General features: G+C 45.2%; 1 protein-coding gene across 6 annotated transcripts in view; it reads right to left on the bottom strand.

Annotated features, from left to right (window-relative positions):
- Positions 1–3,916: 3,916 nt before the first annotated feature.
- The window catches only part of SMOC1 (SPARC related modular calcium binding 1), a 125,046-nt gene continuing 108,097 nt past the window's right edge, over positions 3,917–20,865 (bottom strand). For 4 of the 6 annotated variants that reach the window (XM_035328926.1, XM_035328928.1, XM_035328927.1 and 1 more), the window contains exons 11-13: positions 14,927–15,174; positions 9,228–9,278; positions 6,339–7,321 (exon numbers count right to left, since the gene is read on the bottom strand). In XM_035328926.1, the coding sequence (XP_035184817.1) occupies positions 7,305–7,321; positions 9,228–9,278; positions 14,927–15,174 (316 nt within the window). In that variant the 3' untranslated portion in view covers positions 6,339–7,304. Of the gene's footprint in view, positions 7,322–9,227; positions 9,279–14,926; positions 15,175–20,865 lie in introns of all 6 variants that reach the window. The other 2 variants (XM_035328923.1, XM_035328924.1) reach the window with 2 other exon arrangements.

The following is a 20,865-nucleotide window of genomic DNA, read 5'->3' as shown; positions in this document are numbered from 1 at the left end:
CCGTTCCTTCAGTTTATCAAGCATTCTGGTCCTACCCCTCATGAGTAGCTCCCAACCCCTCCCAGTTGCATGCTACCAGGAAATTTTATATCAAAGCAACTTCCTAAAGCTGCTGACGAAAATACTGACTAGACCTGGACTGTGGATGGGAATTGAAAAGACTTCCCCAGGAAGCTCTCTGACTTTGACACTGAACTCAATGTATTGGGAGCCTAAATAGGCTGCATTTCCTCAGCTTACTTATGAGAATGTCTTCTGGGACAGTGCCAGAAGCCTTACCAAAGTCAAGACACATCACATCTACTGCTGACCCCCCCCAGCCATGAGGCCAGTTATCCTGTCAAAGGATGGAATCAAATGGGTTTGATGTGATTTGTCCTCAGCAAAACATCAACAAATCCATTCCAGCCATTTTTTACAAACTTGTAAGTATATCTAGGTGATTAGAGAATAATTGTTCAGTACCTCATTCTTACAGGTTTTCACTTAGGGACATCATTAGGACATCAGGTCTATAATTCCCTCGGCTTTTTTTCATCTCTTAGGTGATATTGCTTTGTCATCTTTAAGTCCTCTGGGATCTCACCTGTATTCTATAATGCTCTGAAACCTATCCTACATGAGCCAGAAATACTTGGGCCAGTTCTCTGATTCTCCAGAAGGAGCTTCATCAGGTCCTGCTGACATTTTCCTCAGTGATCAAATACCATTTGCATTGCTCTCACATTGCTTTTATTTTATTTTATTTTATTTTATTTTATTTTATTTTATTTTAAACAGTTACTAAAGCAGGCTGTAAAGGCTCTGCCTGTCCTTATATTACTGTTTTGCATCACCTTCCATATTAAAACAAACTTTGCCTTCTCCCTTCACATCTTTTAGATAACATGCTAGTTATGGCTATTTTTAGGCTTCAGCCTTTTCTATCTTATACCTGCCTCCTCATGCTATTCCTCTGTTTGGAGTCTTAGGTAAGCATCCTTGTTTCAGGTTCTGTGTAAGCACCCTTCTGTTTAGGCTCCTTTCCGTACTTCAGGATGTTAAAGAGATCTTGACAGAGCTTTATTGTCTATATATTGGTCTCTACATATGCTCCTCTCATTTCCCATACAACAGGATAGTTTCTAATTAGGACTCTGACCTCAGCTCTTGAGACCTCTCAGATTTCTTTTACCCTTAATGACATTTATTCAGAGATCCTGCCCCCACCAGTTTCCTGAATTCAATTATATTTGCTATTTTATTTTTCTTAGAGTTGAAGTACTTTAGCTCATTTTACAGAGGACTGACATTAAACTGCATTTCAAGCAGAAAAAGCAAAGAATCTGAACAATTGAAAAAAAAAAAATCATAGCAGCTCAAGAGATGCAGAAATTCACGTTCACATTGGACTGCGGGTGACCAGCTCCAGCTTCGGCCACCTCCACGCAGCTTTGCCTGCTACAACCCGCCAGCTCACAGCGAGAACATCCAAGTCACTTCTGGAATAGCTCCATCTCTTCAGCCAAGTGCTGCGTCAGCTCTTTCCTGACACTGAAATCAGTAGGGATCACTTGAGCAGTGCCAGCCAGAATCATGAGACAGCAATGGCACTCTGTGCTGTGCAGAGCCAGAGCTTTATAAGGGGACGCTGGACATTCAAACTCTGCAGTTTTATTGCCCGGAGCACAGCATTGAGATGCTACGGAAGAACTCATGTCAGCAAACTGAGGCCGGAGGTCACACACAGGTCTGAGTCCTTCAGTCACATCTCACAAAACAAAGTATTAAGGGTCTGTTACGTGCCAGGACTCAATTTGTCTGTTTTAGTAGGGTGAGCTGAATTCATCTACACAGCAGCCTCTCGGAGCCTGCCCCGAGGAGCTGCTCTGAGCTCCAAATGAGGGCCAGGCAGCTGCGTACGGTGTGCAGGAGCGCTGGGCCTGCTGCTCCTGCGGGCACCAGACAGGAGGAGTGGAGCCCCGGCCTCCATGGGGGCAACAAGCGTGCCTCTCACACCTCCAGCAGCCACCCAAATGTGCCCCTTGCCACAGGCCACAGCCCAGGGCCAGCTCAAGCAAGAGAGCAGAGCCGCCAGCCGCCAGGGCCCTGTCCTCGAGGGGACGCCGGCCAGCTCAGACGCAGCAAGGCCATGGCTCCTCTGCCTGGGCCGAGGGGCAGAAGACCCCCAGCCCAGTGCCACCGTGGTGAAAGAACCACACAGCATGGCCTCACTGGTCGTCGTCGCTCTTGTGGGAGGCAGGGATGCGGCTCTGCACTACAACACAGAGCTGATGTTTTCCAAATGAAAGCTAGACGCCTCCTGGTGTGCACAGGCAAGGCACCTTGGTAAAACAAATCCATTAAAGTGTCTATGTGGGCCTACAGATACAGAATAGCAGAAAGCACAACTTGCAGGGCAGCCAGCCTCAGGCTTTCAAGCAAACACTCCTTTGAAAATAACTTGCTGTTGTACTCCTCACTCCTGACGTGCTGTTTTTTAAAACCCACTTTGTTTTTGAGGTGTTCTCCAAACCAAGGAGCACTGCTTCTGCAGATCCTGCTATCCAATTTAACAGCAGCTTTCGGAGGGCTGCTCTTGATTTTGCCCAGAATGGTTTGTCAGGGCTGGCTGCCGAGGAGTCAGAAGGTTGGCTTCTGCATGGGGATTTTGTTAGTTAGATAAGGGGGAAGAATATGGGGAGGATCAACAGTCTTCTGGCAGTATCACTGTTGGAAGTGTAAGTTGAAAGAGGCTCTCTGTAGTTCTTTTGACTTGCTTACAAATTTACTGCTCCGCCAGAGAAGGGTGAAGGCCTCTCAGAGTGTCTCATGTTGAGAAAGAGGAAGCATGGCTGAAGAATTACTCATTTTTTTAAAATTCTTTCCCTATGTTTAATTTGTTAAGTCTTGCAGAACTCCACAGATGATACCTGCTGCTTCTCCTCGAGCCCCCTAACTTGTTACCTTTGTAATTCAAACAAATGGGCTTGGTTTGCTAGTTTACTCCTGAGAAACCTACATTGACTGTCACTCCTCACATTTTATCCTTGAAGTTTGCAATACTTTCATTATTTAACTTGCATGTAGGGACAGCAATCTTAACAGCTGCCCTTCTACAGGCCTTACCTATAGACATGCCAGCCTGTGGCTATGATAAAAGCAGAAAACCTCCCTTGGGTCTGTAATTACCCCCACTTTGATGTGCAATGAATGAATTGGTCATTATCAACTGCAAGAGACTTACATGTGACCAAGTGAAATGGCATTTACAGTGATGAGAAAACTGGCCACGTCTGCTTGTTGGGAAGGTGTGTGGCCTCCTCTGCCATGGGCCTGTATCCACTGATGAATGTCACCCCCCCAATTTTCTATGAAAGACCATGTTTTACCATAATAGCAGTCGCCTGGCACCCTGTTACCTTCCATCTCTGAGGAATAAAAGGTTTTGAACACCATCTACAAGACACCATTTCAGGCTCCAATGTAGCAAGGCCTGAGCCGCAGGAGTGATGTATGAAGTCTCCCGCGTGAGAAGGGAGGAGGAGATGGGAGATGCAGTGCCTGTCTTCTGTCCCTGGTTTGAGAAAACTGTGCTCAGAGATCTCACTTGGCTGTGGCTGCCACATTTGGAGGTCGCCTCTACTCTGCCACTGAGGCTTCAGAGCCTTTTGAAACAGCCTGGGCAGATTTAGGCTGCTGTCATTAAACCATAGAGGGAGCACTCTGGGCATGTTTCAGTTCTTCTTGGAGGCTTACACACAGGAGAGAAGCATCCTCAGGGCCTCAAATCCCAACCAAAGATTAAGACCGGGCTCTGAGAGAAGGAAAGTCCCTTCCCTCTGCTTTGGCACTGTGTAAGTAACAGAACATTATGTGAAAGAAAGATGAGCTCTGGAAATCAGGATTCAACAAGAAGCCACCACAAGACACTAAAGCAAAAGTTATCTATTTTATTACAAAACCAGAATCAAACAGATGCCTTTCAGTCTAACAATGCCATAGGCAGAAATGTGATGGGGCAGGATAAGTTCAACACAAACTTAGGCTGTGGAAAGCAGTGCCTTTGTATGAATGAATCCCACCCACCATAACGCAGTCCCTCCAGCACACCATGTCCTTGTAGGATCAGCACAAAAGGAAGGGGTTTTGTTTCTGGCAGGAGGAGCAGATGACTTGCACTGTGCAGCCCTGGTTCTCTTCTCTGTCCCAGCTGTTTTCAGCTGTCATCCAAAGTAGAGCTGGAGAGCCCAGGAGGACTTGTAGGAGGAGAGACATGTCCAGGGTCTGCTTCCAGGCACAACTCTGAAACTGCCCTGCCCCAGCTTCAGTAGGATGCTACTGAGGCAAGGCAGAGCAGAACACGCTTGCCCCTGCCATACAAGGACAAGTGTGGCCTGGCAGCCTGGGGGACTGGCCAGTTACCTGGCCAGAAAAGCAACAAGGGAAGAGGAAAGCTGAGGCACTGCTGTTGTGATGTCTATGGAAAACTCACTGGATGGGGTATATGAATCAGGACCAGTGCTGTCTGTGTGAGCATCCAATGCACAAACCCAGAACAAGTAACGCAACCCCTGTCCAGCCATCACACAGCCACAGTGGCTGGGTCTGGCACGCCAACATACAAACGCTGCCACAAGCTGCTCAGAGCCCAGTGTGAACCCCAATCCATCAGGTCAGCACTAGCGTAACATGAATACCCACCAATACCAGAGCTAAAATCAACAAACAACCTTTGTTAGGCTTCCTTGAAGATCTCATTCAGTTTTAATTGCAAACTACTTGTGAACGCAGGCCTTTTAGAGGGGAAGAATGCGAGAATGAGAAAAAGGTCTGCAGAAGGATAATTATGTGGCAGGCAGCAGCACTAGCTGGCTGTTTTACTGGTATTTCCAGGAGAAAAGATGCAATGACTTTTAGCATCTCTGCACTCCCCCAATCTTGTGGGGCATTGCCTGCCACCGCTGGCTAGCTGACCTAGCTGACTGAGCTCCTGTAGGCATCCAGCCGTCCGCTTTTGCTGGATGCAACTATGCATTAGAACAAAAAAAAAAAAAAAAAAAAGAGCTGCCAGAGCTTTTAATTCCTAGAACTAGCAAATAAAGACAAGAAGTGTTTTGTTTGTTTGTTTGTTTGTTTTATACAGTTGGGTTCATTCTTCACTCCTACAATAGGATTAATGAGTGACAGGGACGTTTCTAACTATACACTAAACCAAATCATTTCAACACACAAAAGATGTGTGCTGGGCATTTAAAAAGAGATGCAATTGAGAAATGGGAACTCGCAGTCCAGAAAAGCACATACATTGTATGTGAGGAACCATGAAGATCCAGCAGCAGGATCTGCTCATATTAAAGAGAGTTTTTCTTTACACTATGGTGGTGATATCTCACTTCAGAGATTACCAGAGGTGTTTTCAACCATGCCAAATGCTTTAATCAGCTCCAATCTACTTCCCAGGGGAAGAGCTATTATTGCTATTAAATTGTTATTTAAAGAAAGCTTATTCTTTTTTCTAACTTTGCATTTTGTCAACAAGGCACTAACTTACTGCATCAGGCCAGTCCTGCTGTGATGTGTTTATCTCAAGCTATCATCATGGTGACTTGCCACAGAGTGAAGACGCCGTGTTGCAACATCTTTTACCAAAGCAGCAAAGCCTCAAGTGACAGGCCCAGTTTCTACAGTAACACAATGCTTGCACAATCAATTGTTGGTGTGATCTCCTATTAGCATGGTACGATGTCATCGCTGACTAGAGGTTTTAGTCCAGAGACAAATGGCATGAAGATTGCCAGGTCTGAAGGGGGAAGTTGCTCAGAATATCCCCTGTGAATGGGCAAGTGCTGCCAGAGGCTGAAAATGAGCAAAGCAAAACAAAACACGGGGTGTCCCACCACACTCTGCCCAAAGCCAGGACAGCTGATCCACTGACTTCACAATTGCATCTGACTGAGATTACAAAGACAACTTTGGAAAAAATGCTGGTGGTTGAAACAGCTCCTGTGGGCTCCAGGAGTACCAGGCTCTTCGATCCAAGCCTTCACTGTTCTTGTAACATGCCACTGGAGTATAAAAGCATGGGAGGCACTGGTACCAGAGAATCAGGTGCAGTGGGTACTCTAAGCTAGACAGACCCTCCGCTGTGCAGGAGAGAAGCTTGGGATTCACAGCCACCAAAGACAAGAACAGCCATTGCAGACAATCCTTTACCAGGGAGCACAGCCCAAGCTGTAGAGTTGCAACATAAATAAACCAGACTTTGGGGACCGGCGGCATAATTGTGTCTTTCTGCACTGACAAATATGTTCCTTGCTCTCCAGCAAAGCAATAGGCAGGCTGATGCTGCTTTCAAGCAGGTTTCTCAGTATTTTTATTGTTTTACACCATACAGACGAACACTTTGTCAGAGAAGAAGATGCAGGACATCACTCCGCTGACTCTGCTAGGGTGTATGGCTCCCCTGTCCTCACAATAGTGTTAGATCTCCAGGACATGGCACATCTTTGCTAAGCATGTCTTCTGAGCCTGGATAGCAATGCATTTGCAATTCATTTCTGCCCAATTTGCAAAAGGTGCAGGAACTACTTTTGTATTTCCTTAATACAACCCTTTCCTAGCCCTACGTTAAGCAGCTTTGCAGTGCACCACTACTGGGCTGAAATCCATGCTCTCTCAAAAGCCCCGGCACCTGTGAGTTGCACAGGGCTGTGCAGTAAGAACAGAGGGGGTTCCCAAGAAGCAGTTGGTACGTGGGGCACTGTGTGCACACCTGTGAGCACAAGTCATGCTGATATGCTTGCTCCTTTGTGCACAGGGATGTTAAGGAGATTGGTTTGCAACTGAGTGGTGGATAGTGTCAGAAATGAATGCATTACTGTAACCCATTAAATGCAAAGTGTCCCTCTAACCCTAACAGCCTTCAAAAGCAAAGGGAGGAACAGAACAGTGACTCCAACCCCTGTACAAGACAACTGTACAATTTACATACATATTTATATACAGTATATAAAATTCTCTTTCTTTGAGTCCCAGTGAACTCATTTTTAAGTCATCAGTAGCTGTTCCAATTTTAAAAAGTCATGATCCTGTTTCCCCCCCACTCTCCAAAGTATTAGATAATGGCATTGAAAAGAAATTAAAAACAAACCCAAACCCAAACCAATTATTAGAAAGTGCAAACGTTCTGGGTGCCACTTCTGCTACGTTGGATGTTGCTGATGCTGCATGCTTGCTCACAAGCAGCAAGGTGTCTGTCCGTCTGTCGCTGTATCTTTCTTCCCTCTGGGTCGGCTCCTGCCTCCCCTTCCCGTCTTCTGCTGCTACACCAGGCGGCCTACTGAGAAGGGTGGGGTGGGCAAACAGAGGAAAACAAAACAGAAGCAGGGAAAGTGAGGAAAAAAGGCAGATTAAAACCAAAATGGCTCCCAGCTGAGGTAAGATACAGCACAGCCTTTGCTGCAGCCAAGGCCCCAGAAGGCTGAGATCTCAAGTAAGCTGTGAGGCTGAGAACAACAAGGGGCTAATGAGACAGCCTTGCTGAAAAAAGCGTCGACTGAGTCACACACAGCCCTAGGGACTAATGTATTTTTAAACATGAACCACCACTTTCCCTCGCCCTCCCCCTTGTTGGAAATGGGCATGCAGTCTGGGCAAAACATCTCTCCCTCCGTCCTGCCTGTGATGGCTGATGCAGAACCCCACTGCTGCCCTGGAGCCACAGCCAGCTACCACAAAACCCTAGCCAGGCAAGCAGGAGGATGACAGTTCAGACCCCTCCCCATCTCTGCCATAACAAAACACAGCAGTTTCCCTGCTTAGTAGTTCTTCCAGACTTGCCTGCACCATGCCCTCTGAAGTCTACCATGCTGATGCAATGGAGAGGATGCAGCAAGGCTGGAGCTGGGAGCCCCAGGGCCCTGCTGAGCTGTGTCCTAGGGGGTGGTGCAAAGGTGCTGCTTAGCGAGTCAGATAGGAACCCACATCCTTGTCTTCCCTTCTTCAGAAAGTTTTTTTCTAAGTCCCTTATCAAAGGTTAGGAGAATCGAAGCTCTTACAGGATCAGAACAAGTGCACTTTGTGGATTAATTACAAGTGAAAACACCGGGAAGAGAAGGCAGAAGTATGGTTGTGGTTTTCAGAAAGCAGAAAGGTTACCAGGCAGGTTACCGGGACCTGTGCTAACCGACATGCCCCACACCAAGTGGGGGCGAATATCGTCAAATGCAAAACTACTTCAGACTGTCATATTTGAATCGCACTACACAGCTTTGCACGATGCTCCCACAGCGTTCAGTGAGCGGGCTGTAACAGCAGCAGATTGACTTCAGTGTCTAGACCTGCAAAGCAGTGCAGGAGTGGGGAGCGAGGATGACCTGTCCTACACCAAGGACTCTGAGTGACTAGGAAAGAGCTTGAAGCCATAGTACATGATTTTTGGAATGCCTCTTCTCAGCTTTTCATGGCAGACAAAAATCAAATACATGCTCAGAACTGAGGATGCACCAGGAAGCGTCGCTGTACCAATGCATAAGGCTCCTTGTCTTCAGTTCTCTGTTCAGCCCATCTCAGGGGGAACTTGCAGCAGGACTAGATAAGGTACCCAAAAAGGTGTGGATGACAGCAAGAGGTATGAGAAGATTTCTATCACTAAGCAAATACATAGCAAAGGAACTTTCAACACAGAATGGAGTCTAACCAGTTGTATGTTGGGGGGCTATAGAACAACAAGTGTCAGGGGAAAGAGGCTGGGGAGAGCTGCCCACTGTTTCTCACAACACAAATTGAGAAGCACCCATTAACACCATGAGGGAACAAGTCTGAAAGGAAAACAAACAGAAGTTGTTCTTCACACCTGACGGAAGGGTGCAATTCACTGCCACGAAGCGCAGAGGACAGCAGACCTTAATGAACATGGCCATTAAGTAATACAATGCAAATGCAATAAATTGCCTAAATCATTTCTTGCTAGAAGTGGGGAGAATAAAGCTAGGAGAGTGTTCATTGAATACTGTGCATTATTCTAATTCCTAGGCAATGTGCTGTCTGCCACAGCTGAAGACATGGTGCTGGACTTGGAGCTGATGCAGAAGAGCTGCGCGTTATTATTATGTTCACACCTCTTAAGAAAAACCTTGACTTCCAGTTGTTTATGTATTGCTATTTGTAAACATAGGAGAGCATGAATTCTGGGACACATGGTTATCATAAAAAAAAGGAAACAAATATTTTGACAAGATACTCACTGAAAGGGTTAAGGCCTTGTCTTTTTCCACTGGGAAAACTGCTCAGGCTACCTGTAAAATCCAAGAACCATGTTAAAGGCAATAAATGCCATGGCATGACCAAGGAGCATCCCCACCATCTGTGCTGGCAGGCAGGCTCCAAGGAGCTCCTCCGTTGTGGGTGTGCACACAGAAGGCCTCGCCAGCACTCCTTAGGATTCACGTGCAGGAGTCACACCAATGTGCTTGAGATGACAGATGCTAAGCACCTGGTGTTGCAGTATCTGAACGTCATGAAATCCAGAGGTTTGGCACGGGCAAGAAGCAACAGTTACAAAGTTAAGCTAAACTGTGGAAGGAGGATGAAGAAAGGAAGGATGCAAGTAGTGCCATGAAGTTTCCCCAGACAGGCTTTGCTACTAGCAAGCAGGATAATGCCATGTAGAAAGCAGGCAGCCAGAAAAGTGAAGGTGTAAAACAGATAGGCCAACTTTGCTTAATCTCTAGTGATTGAATGCTTGGGCACACAATCCAACAGGTGCCTAAAATGAAAGATCTGAACTCGTGTCTGGCAGAAGGGCAGGAACAGACTGTACAGTTACGACCGTGTGACGAGACACAGGCACATGCACCCTACACCAGATGGAGCTAATGGCAAGGGCTTTTGCCTCTACAAGAAACCAGTTCCCATGATGGGCTGGGCACAGACAGCTCAGGGAGCACAGGAGCTGAGCACTCTATAAGGCATATTACAGTTCCCATTAGCTGCTTAGTCTGGATTTCAGACGAGGGTTATCAGTGGAAATGGGATCTGCTGCTCCCACCCAGAAGAATGTTGCCACCCCCACACTGGCCAGGTTTAAATCTTTGATTTGTGTGTGCATCTGCCATGATGCACACCTTGCTTTGCACATTAAGTGATTTCACTTGCACCAGTGATACAGACACTTGCACCTAAAGAAAACTTTGCTCTGTTCAAGAGAAGGATAAGCAGAAAGAAGCAAAAGGGTGGGAGAGTGGGGAAACTGAAGGAAGACAGACGCTGCACCGTAAGAAAGGGATGGAAGCACCAGGAAGGAGAAGAGGGGGAGAGAGAGGTGGGGGCAGCTGTATTTAAAATGGATTACAAAGCAAAACCTGTTGGCTTGAAAAATTGTTAATAAGAGAAACAGTAGAAACATAGTAAGTGATTTCAAGGCCCCCAAACGCCAGCTTCGTATCAGCCATCTGCCCTGGCAAGATCAGAGGAGCCGCTGTTAACTTATTCCTGTGCCTGTACATAAAAAGCAGGGCTCTGTTGCCAAGAGGCAGATTCTTCCAGAGCTAATTGGGACTCACCCAGGGTCCTGGCAATAAAAACGCTGGGCCTTTTCAAGTGGCTGCATCCTCGGGCAGCCGTTCCCCTAGAGGGTGCTGCTCGGCCACGCATGGCCCCACGCTCCATCACCTCCCTTCGCCCGCAGCCTACCTGCAGCTAAAGCCTCCTCCGAAGGGTCTGTGCTCAGCTCTCTTGTGTCGACTGCAGGTCCACATGTGGCTGGAAGCTGGCTTCAGCAGCTCTCTCAGGCTTACATCCCCCACCCCAAACTGAAACAGGTGACATCTTTGTGCCATACACTCAGTCACCTTCTCAGTACAAGCAAGTTGCACGTGCAGATGAGGTGTCACCAAAACAAAACAAAATAAAACTCTGGAGAAGACTTCAGCTAAGACTAGTGTGCATTACTGACCGGGACCTGCTTGTCTTCAGAAAGACTTGGGAAGTTGATACAAAAGGCTTAAAATGGCAGTGAAACTGGAGGCTGGGCATGACAGACCTTTCCAGCATGCTGGCAGAGCTCTGTGCTTTCTGTGGGTTTCTCCTAAATACATCCACGCAGCGCAACTTGACTACCATAAAGCTGACCACTTTCCACTCCAAAGGCAGAGAACATCATCTTCAGTCAGCTGCCTTCAGTGTGAACACAGGCCAGCACGTGTAGCTACACAGAAGACAAATCCCCAGCAGAGTAATACCATACTGAGCATACAGCTGAAATGAAAGAGAGGAAGGCGTATGGCAGATGGTGACAGCAGGTAAATGAAGTATACCCAGGAAGCACTTGGGTATTGCAGAGGAACATCCCATCACTCGGTAAGTTTCCTAATGGAGAGTATTTACTCAGCCTCACAAGTACGCTCTTTTGGGTAATAATTTGCTACAATGGGGCCAGATGTCCTTCCAAAGGAAAAGCCGCAAGGAAACCCCAGCAGCTTTTTATAGGTAGAAGTAATTCCTCTAACTGACTAAGCAAACCTCTCACCTTTGATGGGAGAGAAACACGCCACCAGGAGCCCTATCTTGTGTCAACACAACACTGATGTCCTGATTGATGCTAACCCTCAGGATTAAAGGTGACAAACTAAAGCATCCCCACGGAGCTCCAAGGACGGATATCTGAACAAGGCAAACAAAACCAAGCACTTAACCAGTGCAGCTTGTTTACATTCTAATCTACATTTAATTACAATTAGTTGTACTCTGAATTTCAGTTCTGTTAACTCAGCCGCTGCCTGGTTGTATACAGCAAATGGTATTTAACAGTTTTCTCAGAGCCTCTCAGGCTGTCGCTTCCTACCACTGCCATTTCAGAGGCCTTTCCCACATGACTGCTCCGTGCTACCAGTTCCCACACAGCTGCTTGCATAAGTGATGGACTATCTTCATTCCCAGAGGTCTCCCCAGGCACAAAGAGAATCAGTCACTTCTGCAGATACCAATTAGAAGGGTCTCACACAGCACTGAATTAATTCTGCTGTTTAAATTGTCCACTATTTTTCCCTCTTTCTGAAGTCTTTGCTCAGCTCCAGTGGAAAGTGACATGCCCCATTTTCAATTAAGACATTTTGATCCCATTTCTGAATTGCGCTGTTGGCACAGATGGTTGCCTTCAAAGTCTGGCTCTTTGTGGTGACCCCATTCTGAGTGCCAGGAATGGCATTTCTACATCAGAGCTGCTCCTGACAGAAACGCATCTGGTTTAAGCAGAGGGGCAAGATCTGTGCAAAGTGGCCACCAGACCTCGCAGATTTCCCAGCAGCTTTCTGGGTCATCATAAGGATGGAAAAGAGGAATGGACAGCTCTTTTCCTTACTGGAGAACCACTGGCTGGTAGCACCCACACATTAGGGGACCACAGGAATCAAGAACCTGCTGAGAAGAGGAAGACAGAACTATGCACCTCAGACAGATTTGATCCTAACCTAGAAAGAGCTCAGAGTCAGTCTTGTCCTTATGAACATCCTAGATGAATCCTTCCACATAAATCTTTTTTTGTTTATCTCTTAGCCAAGAGGGAGATAACAGTGCTGATTTATCTACGTCTTGTACTTCCACCAAGCACCACGGTTTCCATTTTTAGATGGAAATGGTCCCAAAAAAATCAAAAGCTGACAAAAATGCAGAAGCTTTAACATTCATTTTTCTCACCATCCCAAACCCTACGAAGTTTGTATTAAGCTTTATTTTCAAAATCAGTACAAGTGTTCAATTTACCTAGCAGGAAGCATGCTCACCTGGAATGGTGACCCAACTCGCTCTAGTCCTTGTGCTGCTGGATACCAAGTATGATTTGGAACATCTGAGGCAAGTTCATTAGTAATGAAGTATATCAACTGGAAATGATGACTTTTCTTGCGTCCCTCAAACCCTTCCCTCATCCAAAACCAGACCAGAAAAACCTTTCCAACGAAGCTTTTGTTGAAAGAAACATTTCCGTGAGAAGTTTTGGTTTCATCTGACTGGCAGTTTACAACAGAAAGTACGTCATCAAAAAGCTTCCCAACCAGCTCTTGGCTTCAACCCACAGTGACCTCAGCCCAAGCAGATGTGCAGAGGCCATGGCATAGAGAAAGAAACGCAGAGAAGAAACACATGGACTTAGTTGGACGATTGCATGCTCCCATCTTTTGGAATAAGAGGATGTTGGAGAAAAGGTGAGCTCCTGGCCATTTCTCAATTTAGAGGTTCTTGTTAAATAGAAGGCAGGGCAAACTTGTTATCCACCACCTCACAAATTCATGACTCCTTTAAAAAGATCTATCATAAATTTGTAAGCTGCACCTCTAGAGTACTCACATTCTTTCCTACATGTTGGTATCTGCTCCCTGCACTGGCTTCCTCTACTGCTTTTTAGCCCTCATCATCCTTCAGCTACCTCTAGTCCTTTCTTAAGAGTTTTCCTTCCACAAAACTTAGGCATTTACCTCAAGGTTTATCAGGCCTCTGGTCGGTATGTGTAGCTATGTGATTAAAAAAGGTCATAGCCCTTTTTTGCACACAATTCTGTCCTCATACAATGTAATAAACCATGAAAAGTCAGGCTGTGTTCTCAGCAAACAGTGTGGGAATCAGGCACTCACAACATGTCTCCCTTACCACTTTCTTTCCCCCTCACTCCAGCTCAAAGATTCTCATTTTCTTCCTTCTCTCCTTTTTTTTCTCCCCTTCCATAAAGTAAATTCTGAACAGTCAGTTGGCCAAGGCAGCAGATTCCAGAGAGTCTTATTCCAGGCCAAATAGCAATAAAACTAATTTGGCATGTTCATCTTATTGGGAAGGTAATAAAATTAAGGAACAGGACTGCTATTTTGGTTTGTCATTCCTCAGTAAAGTACCAATGACTAAGAAAAAAGCTTCCACTGAGCTAGGGAAGCTGCAAGCTTCTCACAGCTGACAAATAATGCAACAGCCTGATTATGATAACTGAAACATTTGCAAAGCACCTGGAAAAGGCAACTTCCCAAAACTCAAATGCACTCATTCCCTTCTCATGCTTGCTAAACCTAAGGAAAGGACTAAGGAAAGGTTAAGAGTAGAAAAAAAAAAAATGTGCTACCCATCCCGACCAGCACGATGGTTAGTTACAACAAGAGCTGTCCGCACAGCCAAAACACCTGCACAGGAAATTAGTCCCCAGGAATCTTCCAGCTTGCCTTCTCCTGCCAAGCAAGTCTACCCACAGTCAAGAATGACTGATAATTATTGAATTTGGGTTGAAGAGTTTCAATTTGTAAAATTTCCAAAAATATCAGTTTGGTCCAGGTCCCAGTAGAAGATGAGGTGAAAATGAAAAGAAGAAAAGGAAGGAGGGTGGGTTGGTTTCTCAGGCACTGAACAGAAAGGAAAAAAAATATTCATATTTCTCTCTGATTTTTTAAGTTCAATTTAACTCTGAAAAAGGGCAACACCACATTTCTGCACTTTCTTTCTGAGTTGTTCTCTGTGCGTCATCCACTCTCCTGCATGCTGGATTTAGCAATGAAAATAAATATTATTTCTGTTAGTCAACAGGGTCTCTGAGGAAGGACTGGGTCTGTGCTGGCTCATTCACCATCCAACCTACATGGCTGAGACAACAAAATATTGTCAGCAGCGTATTACTCAGAAAGGACCTGATCTGAACTACGGTTTCGAAGGACTTTTATAGTACGAGCCAGGTACTGGGCAAGGCTCTAATTTTTGCCCTGTATCCGTGCTTAGCACAAAGGTCTGCGATAAGGACTTTAAGACATAGCTTAGTAAATAATGAACTACATTTACAATACAGGATATTTATCCCACTCATTTTCCCATGCAAACTGTGGCACTTAAGTCACCTGGGGGAAAACTGATTCCTCAGTTTAACATAACTCCACATCAGTCTTTCATTCTCACAGGATGAGGAAGGAAAGACACTCACCTCCTTCCTTGCTGACTCCCAAGCACCCCTTCAGCTCCTGAAGGGAGATAGACTTGTCCTTGTTGAGGTCACAGTAGTCAGTGAAACGTCGGGCGCATTTCTTGGGCTTGGCTTTCTTCTTCACGTAACGCTTGAAGGGCTTCAGCTCCCGCTTGTTGATGTCATTGCTGCTGTTGTTGTCCAGCTGGCTGAAGTACCAGTGCACCACTCGCTCCTCCAGCGTGTGGCTGGGGTCTGGCTCAGAGAACCTGGAAGGGAGGAAGCACAGGCCCCTGACAAGTGGGTGCTCTCACCAACACTGTCAGGCAGATGCTGAGGAGCCAGAGCTGCTCACTCAGAGCGTGAGTCAGGCACACACTATGCCATATTTAAAGCGGGATAAACACATGGGTCTTACAATCTCCTCCTTTTAGTTGAGCTCTTTTGAGAGACAGAGAGGGGAAAAAAGAAAAAACTTTTTTTCTAAAAATGTCCTTTAGCATTAACAAGTGGTGCCAAGAGATTCCTGGAGACCGATACCCTCAGTAACTACACTTCTCCTCACACCAGTTGCTGAAACTCTGACTAATCCCAGAAGGATCTCCCTTTAGAGGGCAAAAGGCAGTCTCCGTGGTCCTTTTGACCCTTGGGCTCCCATCCAAATTACCAACAGGAGAGCCATGAGTACCAGCTATCATGGTAGTTTCTGTGATATCAACATCGAGGCTTCAGAAAGGGAACAAATTCATTTAATGCAAGACACATTCATTATTTGAAAATGTCCTTGGCAGGATGCAACATTCTTGCTGTATCTATTTATATGATCTGAACTCCTGTGCTGTATTTCCAGCATATTTAATGCTTTTCACATGGTTGATTTATACACAAGAATTCCACAGCAGACAAGCACCACAAATCCATTAAAAGTAATACTACGGAACTGGCAACTGCAGTTTGCTTCATTTCTTACTCATTCTGATATTACAAGTTTGACGTTATTTGGCTCACATTTTCTTTCTGTGGACAATAACAAAAAAAGTATCAGTGGAGGAGGAGGACAAGAGGAGGAACAGCCACAGATGAAGATGCACAAGTAGAGAATATCACCATACAATCTCAAGTCATTTCTGAACAGCCACTATTACGTTATACTATTTACACTGTATTAGGTGCCCTGCAGCAGCAGCTGGAAGGGTGTTACTCCTTGCCAACACAAAGAACCAGGGAAGAAACCCTTTCTAAAGAGGTATTTTTAAGAATTGCACTAAGGTAGCCCGTCTTTTCCCCATGTGATAAATGTCCGAGTAGAGGAAGATGAAATGATGCTGAGAGTTGAGCCTTTTTCCTCCCAAGCGTATAGCATTTTGGTGCACGGAAATTAGTTGACAGGCAGTCAGACATGCTACACTGGCACTTGCTGCCCTGACTTATTCCAGGAGACACCTCCAGCTGCTGCCTAATTCCTTCCGCAGCAATGAGAGAGGGACAGTTGTGTGCTGCACGCAGCCAGGTTCTGGTGTGAGCTCTGGGCACTCGAGCTGGTGGGGAAATACAAACCAAGGTTCAATTTCACTAAGGTCTGCTATAAAATAGACTTCAAGACTGTCATCAAGCTTATTTCAGAGATTGGTAAGATATATATTGAAATGGTCACTGAAGATTTCTTTGTTGGGAACCAGAAGGGCAAAAATCCTTCTGACCTTCCCAGGGGACTGCTTCTTCCTCTAAAATGCAGCTACCAAGCCTGAAAAATAAAAATTCCAACCTACGGCCACGGTAATTTACATCACTAGTGTGAAAGGTAGCCCCTTCCCGGAGACATCTGGATCCCCCAAAAAGTAAACACATGCTGGGGAGTGGCAAATAAACTGCACAACGTTTTTCCCAAGGTTTTCCTTGAGAATGTCTCCTTCATCGCTTAATTCTTAGTTGAGAAGCAGCCTGGCATTCAGTTGCAGCATCTGGTCAATGTACAGTGGGATAAACACTGTGAGGGAGGAAGAAGAGGTTGGGAATAAATTTGGCTTCGTTTTGGGAGCCAAAATATAAGGCAATCCCCTGGAGCTACCTATGGACAAGCAGAAGTTGCAAAAATCTCCCCAGGAAGCTAAGGGAGTGCCTGGATTTTTTAGAGCCTTGAAACTCTATGTGAAGACCAGAATGACAGGAGAGAATAAAAACACATCCTGTGGCTTGTTTTTATGACATTTATAAACACAGCCATTGGCCTCTCTCCCTTTTGGAAGTGAGCTGGCTATCACTTGAAGACTAGTGTGTTTCCAACAGCCACAGGGAAGAACTAGAAGTTCTGTATTGCAACGGAGGAGCTTCTGCTTTTGCTCCGACATAGGAATACAACCCAAGCTTTTGCATGTGAGGTTCCCTTGGTCCACATGTTGGCCTGCCCTTTGCCCTAACCTTTTTCTGAAGGCGCAGATCTGGAGAGACAGAAACAGGGAAAAGGGCAGAGCATCCCTAGCACCAGCAGCAGAACAGAGCAAAAACAACAGACAGAAAGACAAGCTCCTCTCTACCTGCTGAAGAGACACTCAGCAGCAGGACTTGAAAGTGCCTTCTTTTGCAGAAACACACCAAAGAGGAGCTCTTGTGAGTTACCAGAAGGGGCAATATAGCTCACTCCAGCACTTCCATAAAGAAAACCAAGGCAATCCACAGGCTAATACAAATACATTGACTCATGAGGTGCTGATTTATCAGTCCTAGCCATTACAAACACGCTGAGTGCTCATACCGAGCTCTAGCATGCTAACGGAGATGAAGTATTATTAGTTTAACTGCTGTGACTGCAGGAGGAAGGAAGACACAGCCATTACTGAGCTTTTACTGTTTCCCGTTGGCTGGCCTACCAGTACTGCAGTTCCTCAGTTGGTTGCCTGCCCTTTCTGATGGCCATCCAGAATCCCAGCACAGGCTGGACAGAGAGGATCCACATCATCTCAGGCTGGCCGTATTTCCCTAGGTGAATTGTGAAATTGCACGATACACTGAGAAGGCCGAGTTTACAACACCCTGTCTGAATATTTTGGCTGTGATGGCTGTCCATGCAAGACATTTCGCATATTCCATCTGCGAAACATGCGTTGATGCAACTTCACAGCCACCTAGTTTTGATGATGTGCCATGGCAGCAACCATACATGCTGGATCAGCTGAAATACATCTGGGGGCTCAAAGTGTTCTGCCAGTGCAGAGTTTTCACATGTATTCTTGGGGAATTTCCTTCTAATGCCTCCCCATCGCTATTCCAAGAGAAACGAATCAGCTCTTAGATGCAAACTTAATTTGTTGGGCTGCATCTCCACTCATTCAGACCACAACGGAATCAGAAAACTCAAGAGAGAATAAAACTGCTCAGCACATTCCCAACTCCCATCTCTTGCTCTAACACTGGTCCCATGAAAATCCACTGAACTCCAGTCTCTCACTGCAGTGCGGTAACAGCTTCATAAGATCTAGTAAAGACAGACCTTACAAAAATGCAGACAGACTTCTTAGGCTTCTCATGATGACTACATAAAAGCCAGCAAGTTTAGCTCCATTATGCAGTGTAAGGCCACTCACAGCCTGACAGGGAAGAGAAGAGTGGTCTGTCATTAACAGCCTCGGACAGGAACCTGTTATTTCAGCTTTCTTACTAACTTGTTGGCATCAAGTAAGTAGTCTTCTCAATGTAAGCTTTTGCTCCTCCTCCTGTGTAACATGCTGTCAGTTCCCTCATGGGAGAATACTTATTTCTTAGGTGGCTAATGCCTGGACATACCTGGGTTAATGTGCTACTACTTTTAACACTACTATTTTCCAGCTGAGACACCGCTGCAGAACATTTTCATGTTATCTAGCCTAACTGGAGTGCAGGCAAAAAGCAAAGAGGCTATGAAAAAACACGGATGTGTGCTTTTGCAGCTGTACTAAATTCTGGAGCGGAGGGAGAAGAATATGCCAAAATACCACCTAGACAGCTTGAACATGCACTTTGCATGCAGTTTATAATGCTTTCCAGCCCGTGAGGCCCCCTAGCAAGAAAGGAGGGGTTAACTGAGTGGGAAGGAGCAGGAAGGAAGGGTAGGTATATAGTTTAGAGTACAGGAGAGCAGCAATGTCAGATATTACTTACATACCAAACCACGTACAGCGTGCAATCACATTGTCCTCCATAGGACTGTACTGTCAAAGCTTAATATGCCCCACTACATTTTACTGAGTAACTGAAGTCCATTCCTACCAAAGCCACCCCTCTGCCCATGTGCAGCCCCACTGCATGCAACTGCACACTCAATATTGCTGCAGTGACAGAAAACCCAAATACAAAATACTGCTTTGGGAGAAAGCAAAGGTTGCAAGCTCTCAAGCTCTAAGTTCCCGGCTGATGATCAGTTGTCTGAAGATCTTTAGAAAACCTGTTCCTTTGTAATACAAACTTTATTCAGCAACAAGAATGGTTGAGGCAGGAGGAGGAAAGGGGATTAAGACCAGCCTAACATCACCTAACTCCGGACTGCAAACAGGGACTATAAGCCAAATGGAGATAATTCCAAGATGAAGGTACACTGACACATGAGAAGCTACTAGCAGAAGCAACAGAGTAGGAAAAAAAGGGTAAGTCCAGCTTCCACTCCTAGCACATAAGGTATGTTTGTAGTCAGAATGCCTGCAGGATTCAAAGCTGTAAGTTTCTAAGATTTGAAAGTAGCTTGCAAGGATATATGCCTTGCTTGGTGCTGTTGCTGAATGAAGGATGGATGGAAGCTAAAGAAATGTTAGGACTGGTCTTGCCAGCCAATGCCCATGAGAACACTGATGATGCCCACCAAGGTGCCTAGAAGGAGTAGTGGGAAGTAGTAAGAGTTTTACAAACTGAGGTAAAATTCACGATTCTTCTTGCTCTGCTCTTTTTTGTTGTCTTTGCAGTTGTCTATCATAAAGCTAAAAGTTCTAACTGTGGAACATGGCTTGAATCAAAGGAGATTACTTTAATGAAATTGTAAAAAGGATTGGGTGTTTGTTTTCTTATTCTCCCTTTCCTGCAGTGAAAGAGTCGAGAAGCTAACAAAAAAATAAGCTGTGTTCAGACTAAACAAAAGGTTAGCGCACAGTCCAAATTCATTATGGGCAATGCATAATTCCTCTACAGTTAAAACTGAAGCTATCTTCCTGTTACAGACCCAGTTTCTTTCTCTCCTCCCTCCGGCTAAGTTGTGTATGAAACATTATTCTGAACACAACTTTTTTGAAGATCGTGGAATAAATCATTTAGAAGGCTTAAAAATCAGCTCCCTTCACTCCTCATTGACTTTTAAAAGATCCTCCTCTTGCATGAACTCTCTCATATCTTTAATTAGGCTAGGACTTCCATAGGAGCATAAAAAGAATTTCATATCCAACTTCAATTGAATAGGAATTGGGCATTAACTTCCCCATACTGTTTGAAAATGTCAATCTTTATTAAAACAGGGCACAACTTCAGAACACCCCAGAGATGTGCTGAGCTTTACTGAGCCTGCTTCAAACTGCTCAGCTGCAGCATGAAAGGGAACCTTGGGGGCAATTTTCTGAAGTACATTTTAGGGCTATTACATGGGAAACAATTAGCAACTTAAAATGAAGGGGCACAGCTACCGTGTTACATGATAAGGATGGCTGTCGTAAGCTGTCCTTTTAACCTAAAACTCCACAGGGCATTAATATTTTTGCTGATGAGGTAACAAGCTATAGTGCACACATTTGGGCAATTAAAATTCTGGATCAAGGAATAAAGATAATTTCTTAGGTCAGGTAAACCTAGGCTGAGATTCCCTTTGGGATATTCTAGTTTAGACCCCATGTGATGTGAGCATGACACACATTTTATTTTCTCTGACTTCGAAAATAGAATAAGATGTACTAAAGTGAAGTTAAAAAAAAGTGGTGCTCCTATTACATAGGATTTATATATGAACAATT

This window comes from Oxyura jamaicensis, chromosome 5 (assembly GCF_011077185.1).
Source record: "Oxyura jamaicensis isolate SHBP4307 breed ruddy duck chromosome 5, BPBGC_Ojam_1.0, whole genome shotgun sequence".
NCBI classification, from domain to species: domain Eukaryota; kingdom Metazoa; phylum Chordata; class Aves; order Anseriformes; family Anatidae; genus Oxyura; species Oxyura jamaicensis.
Note: the sequence above shows the minus strand (reverse complement) of the source record. Positions and strands in the feature narration are given on the sequence as shown.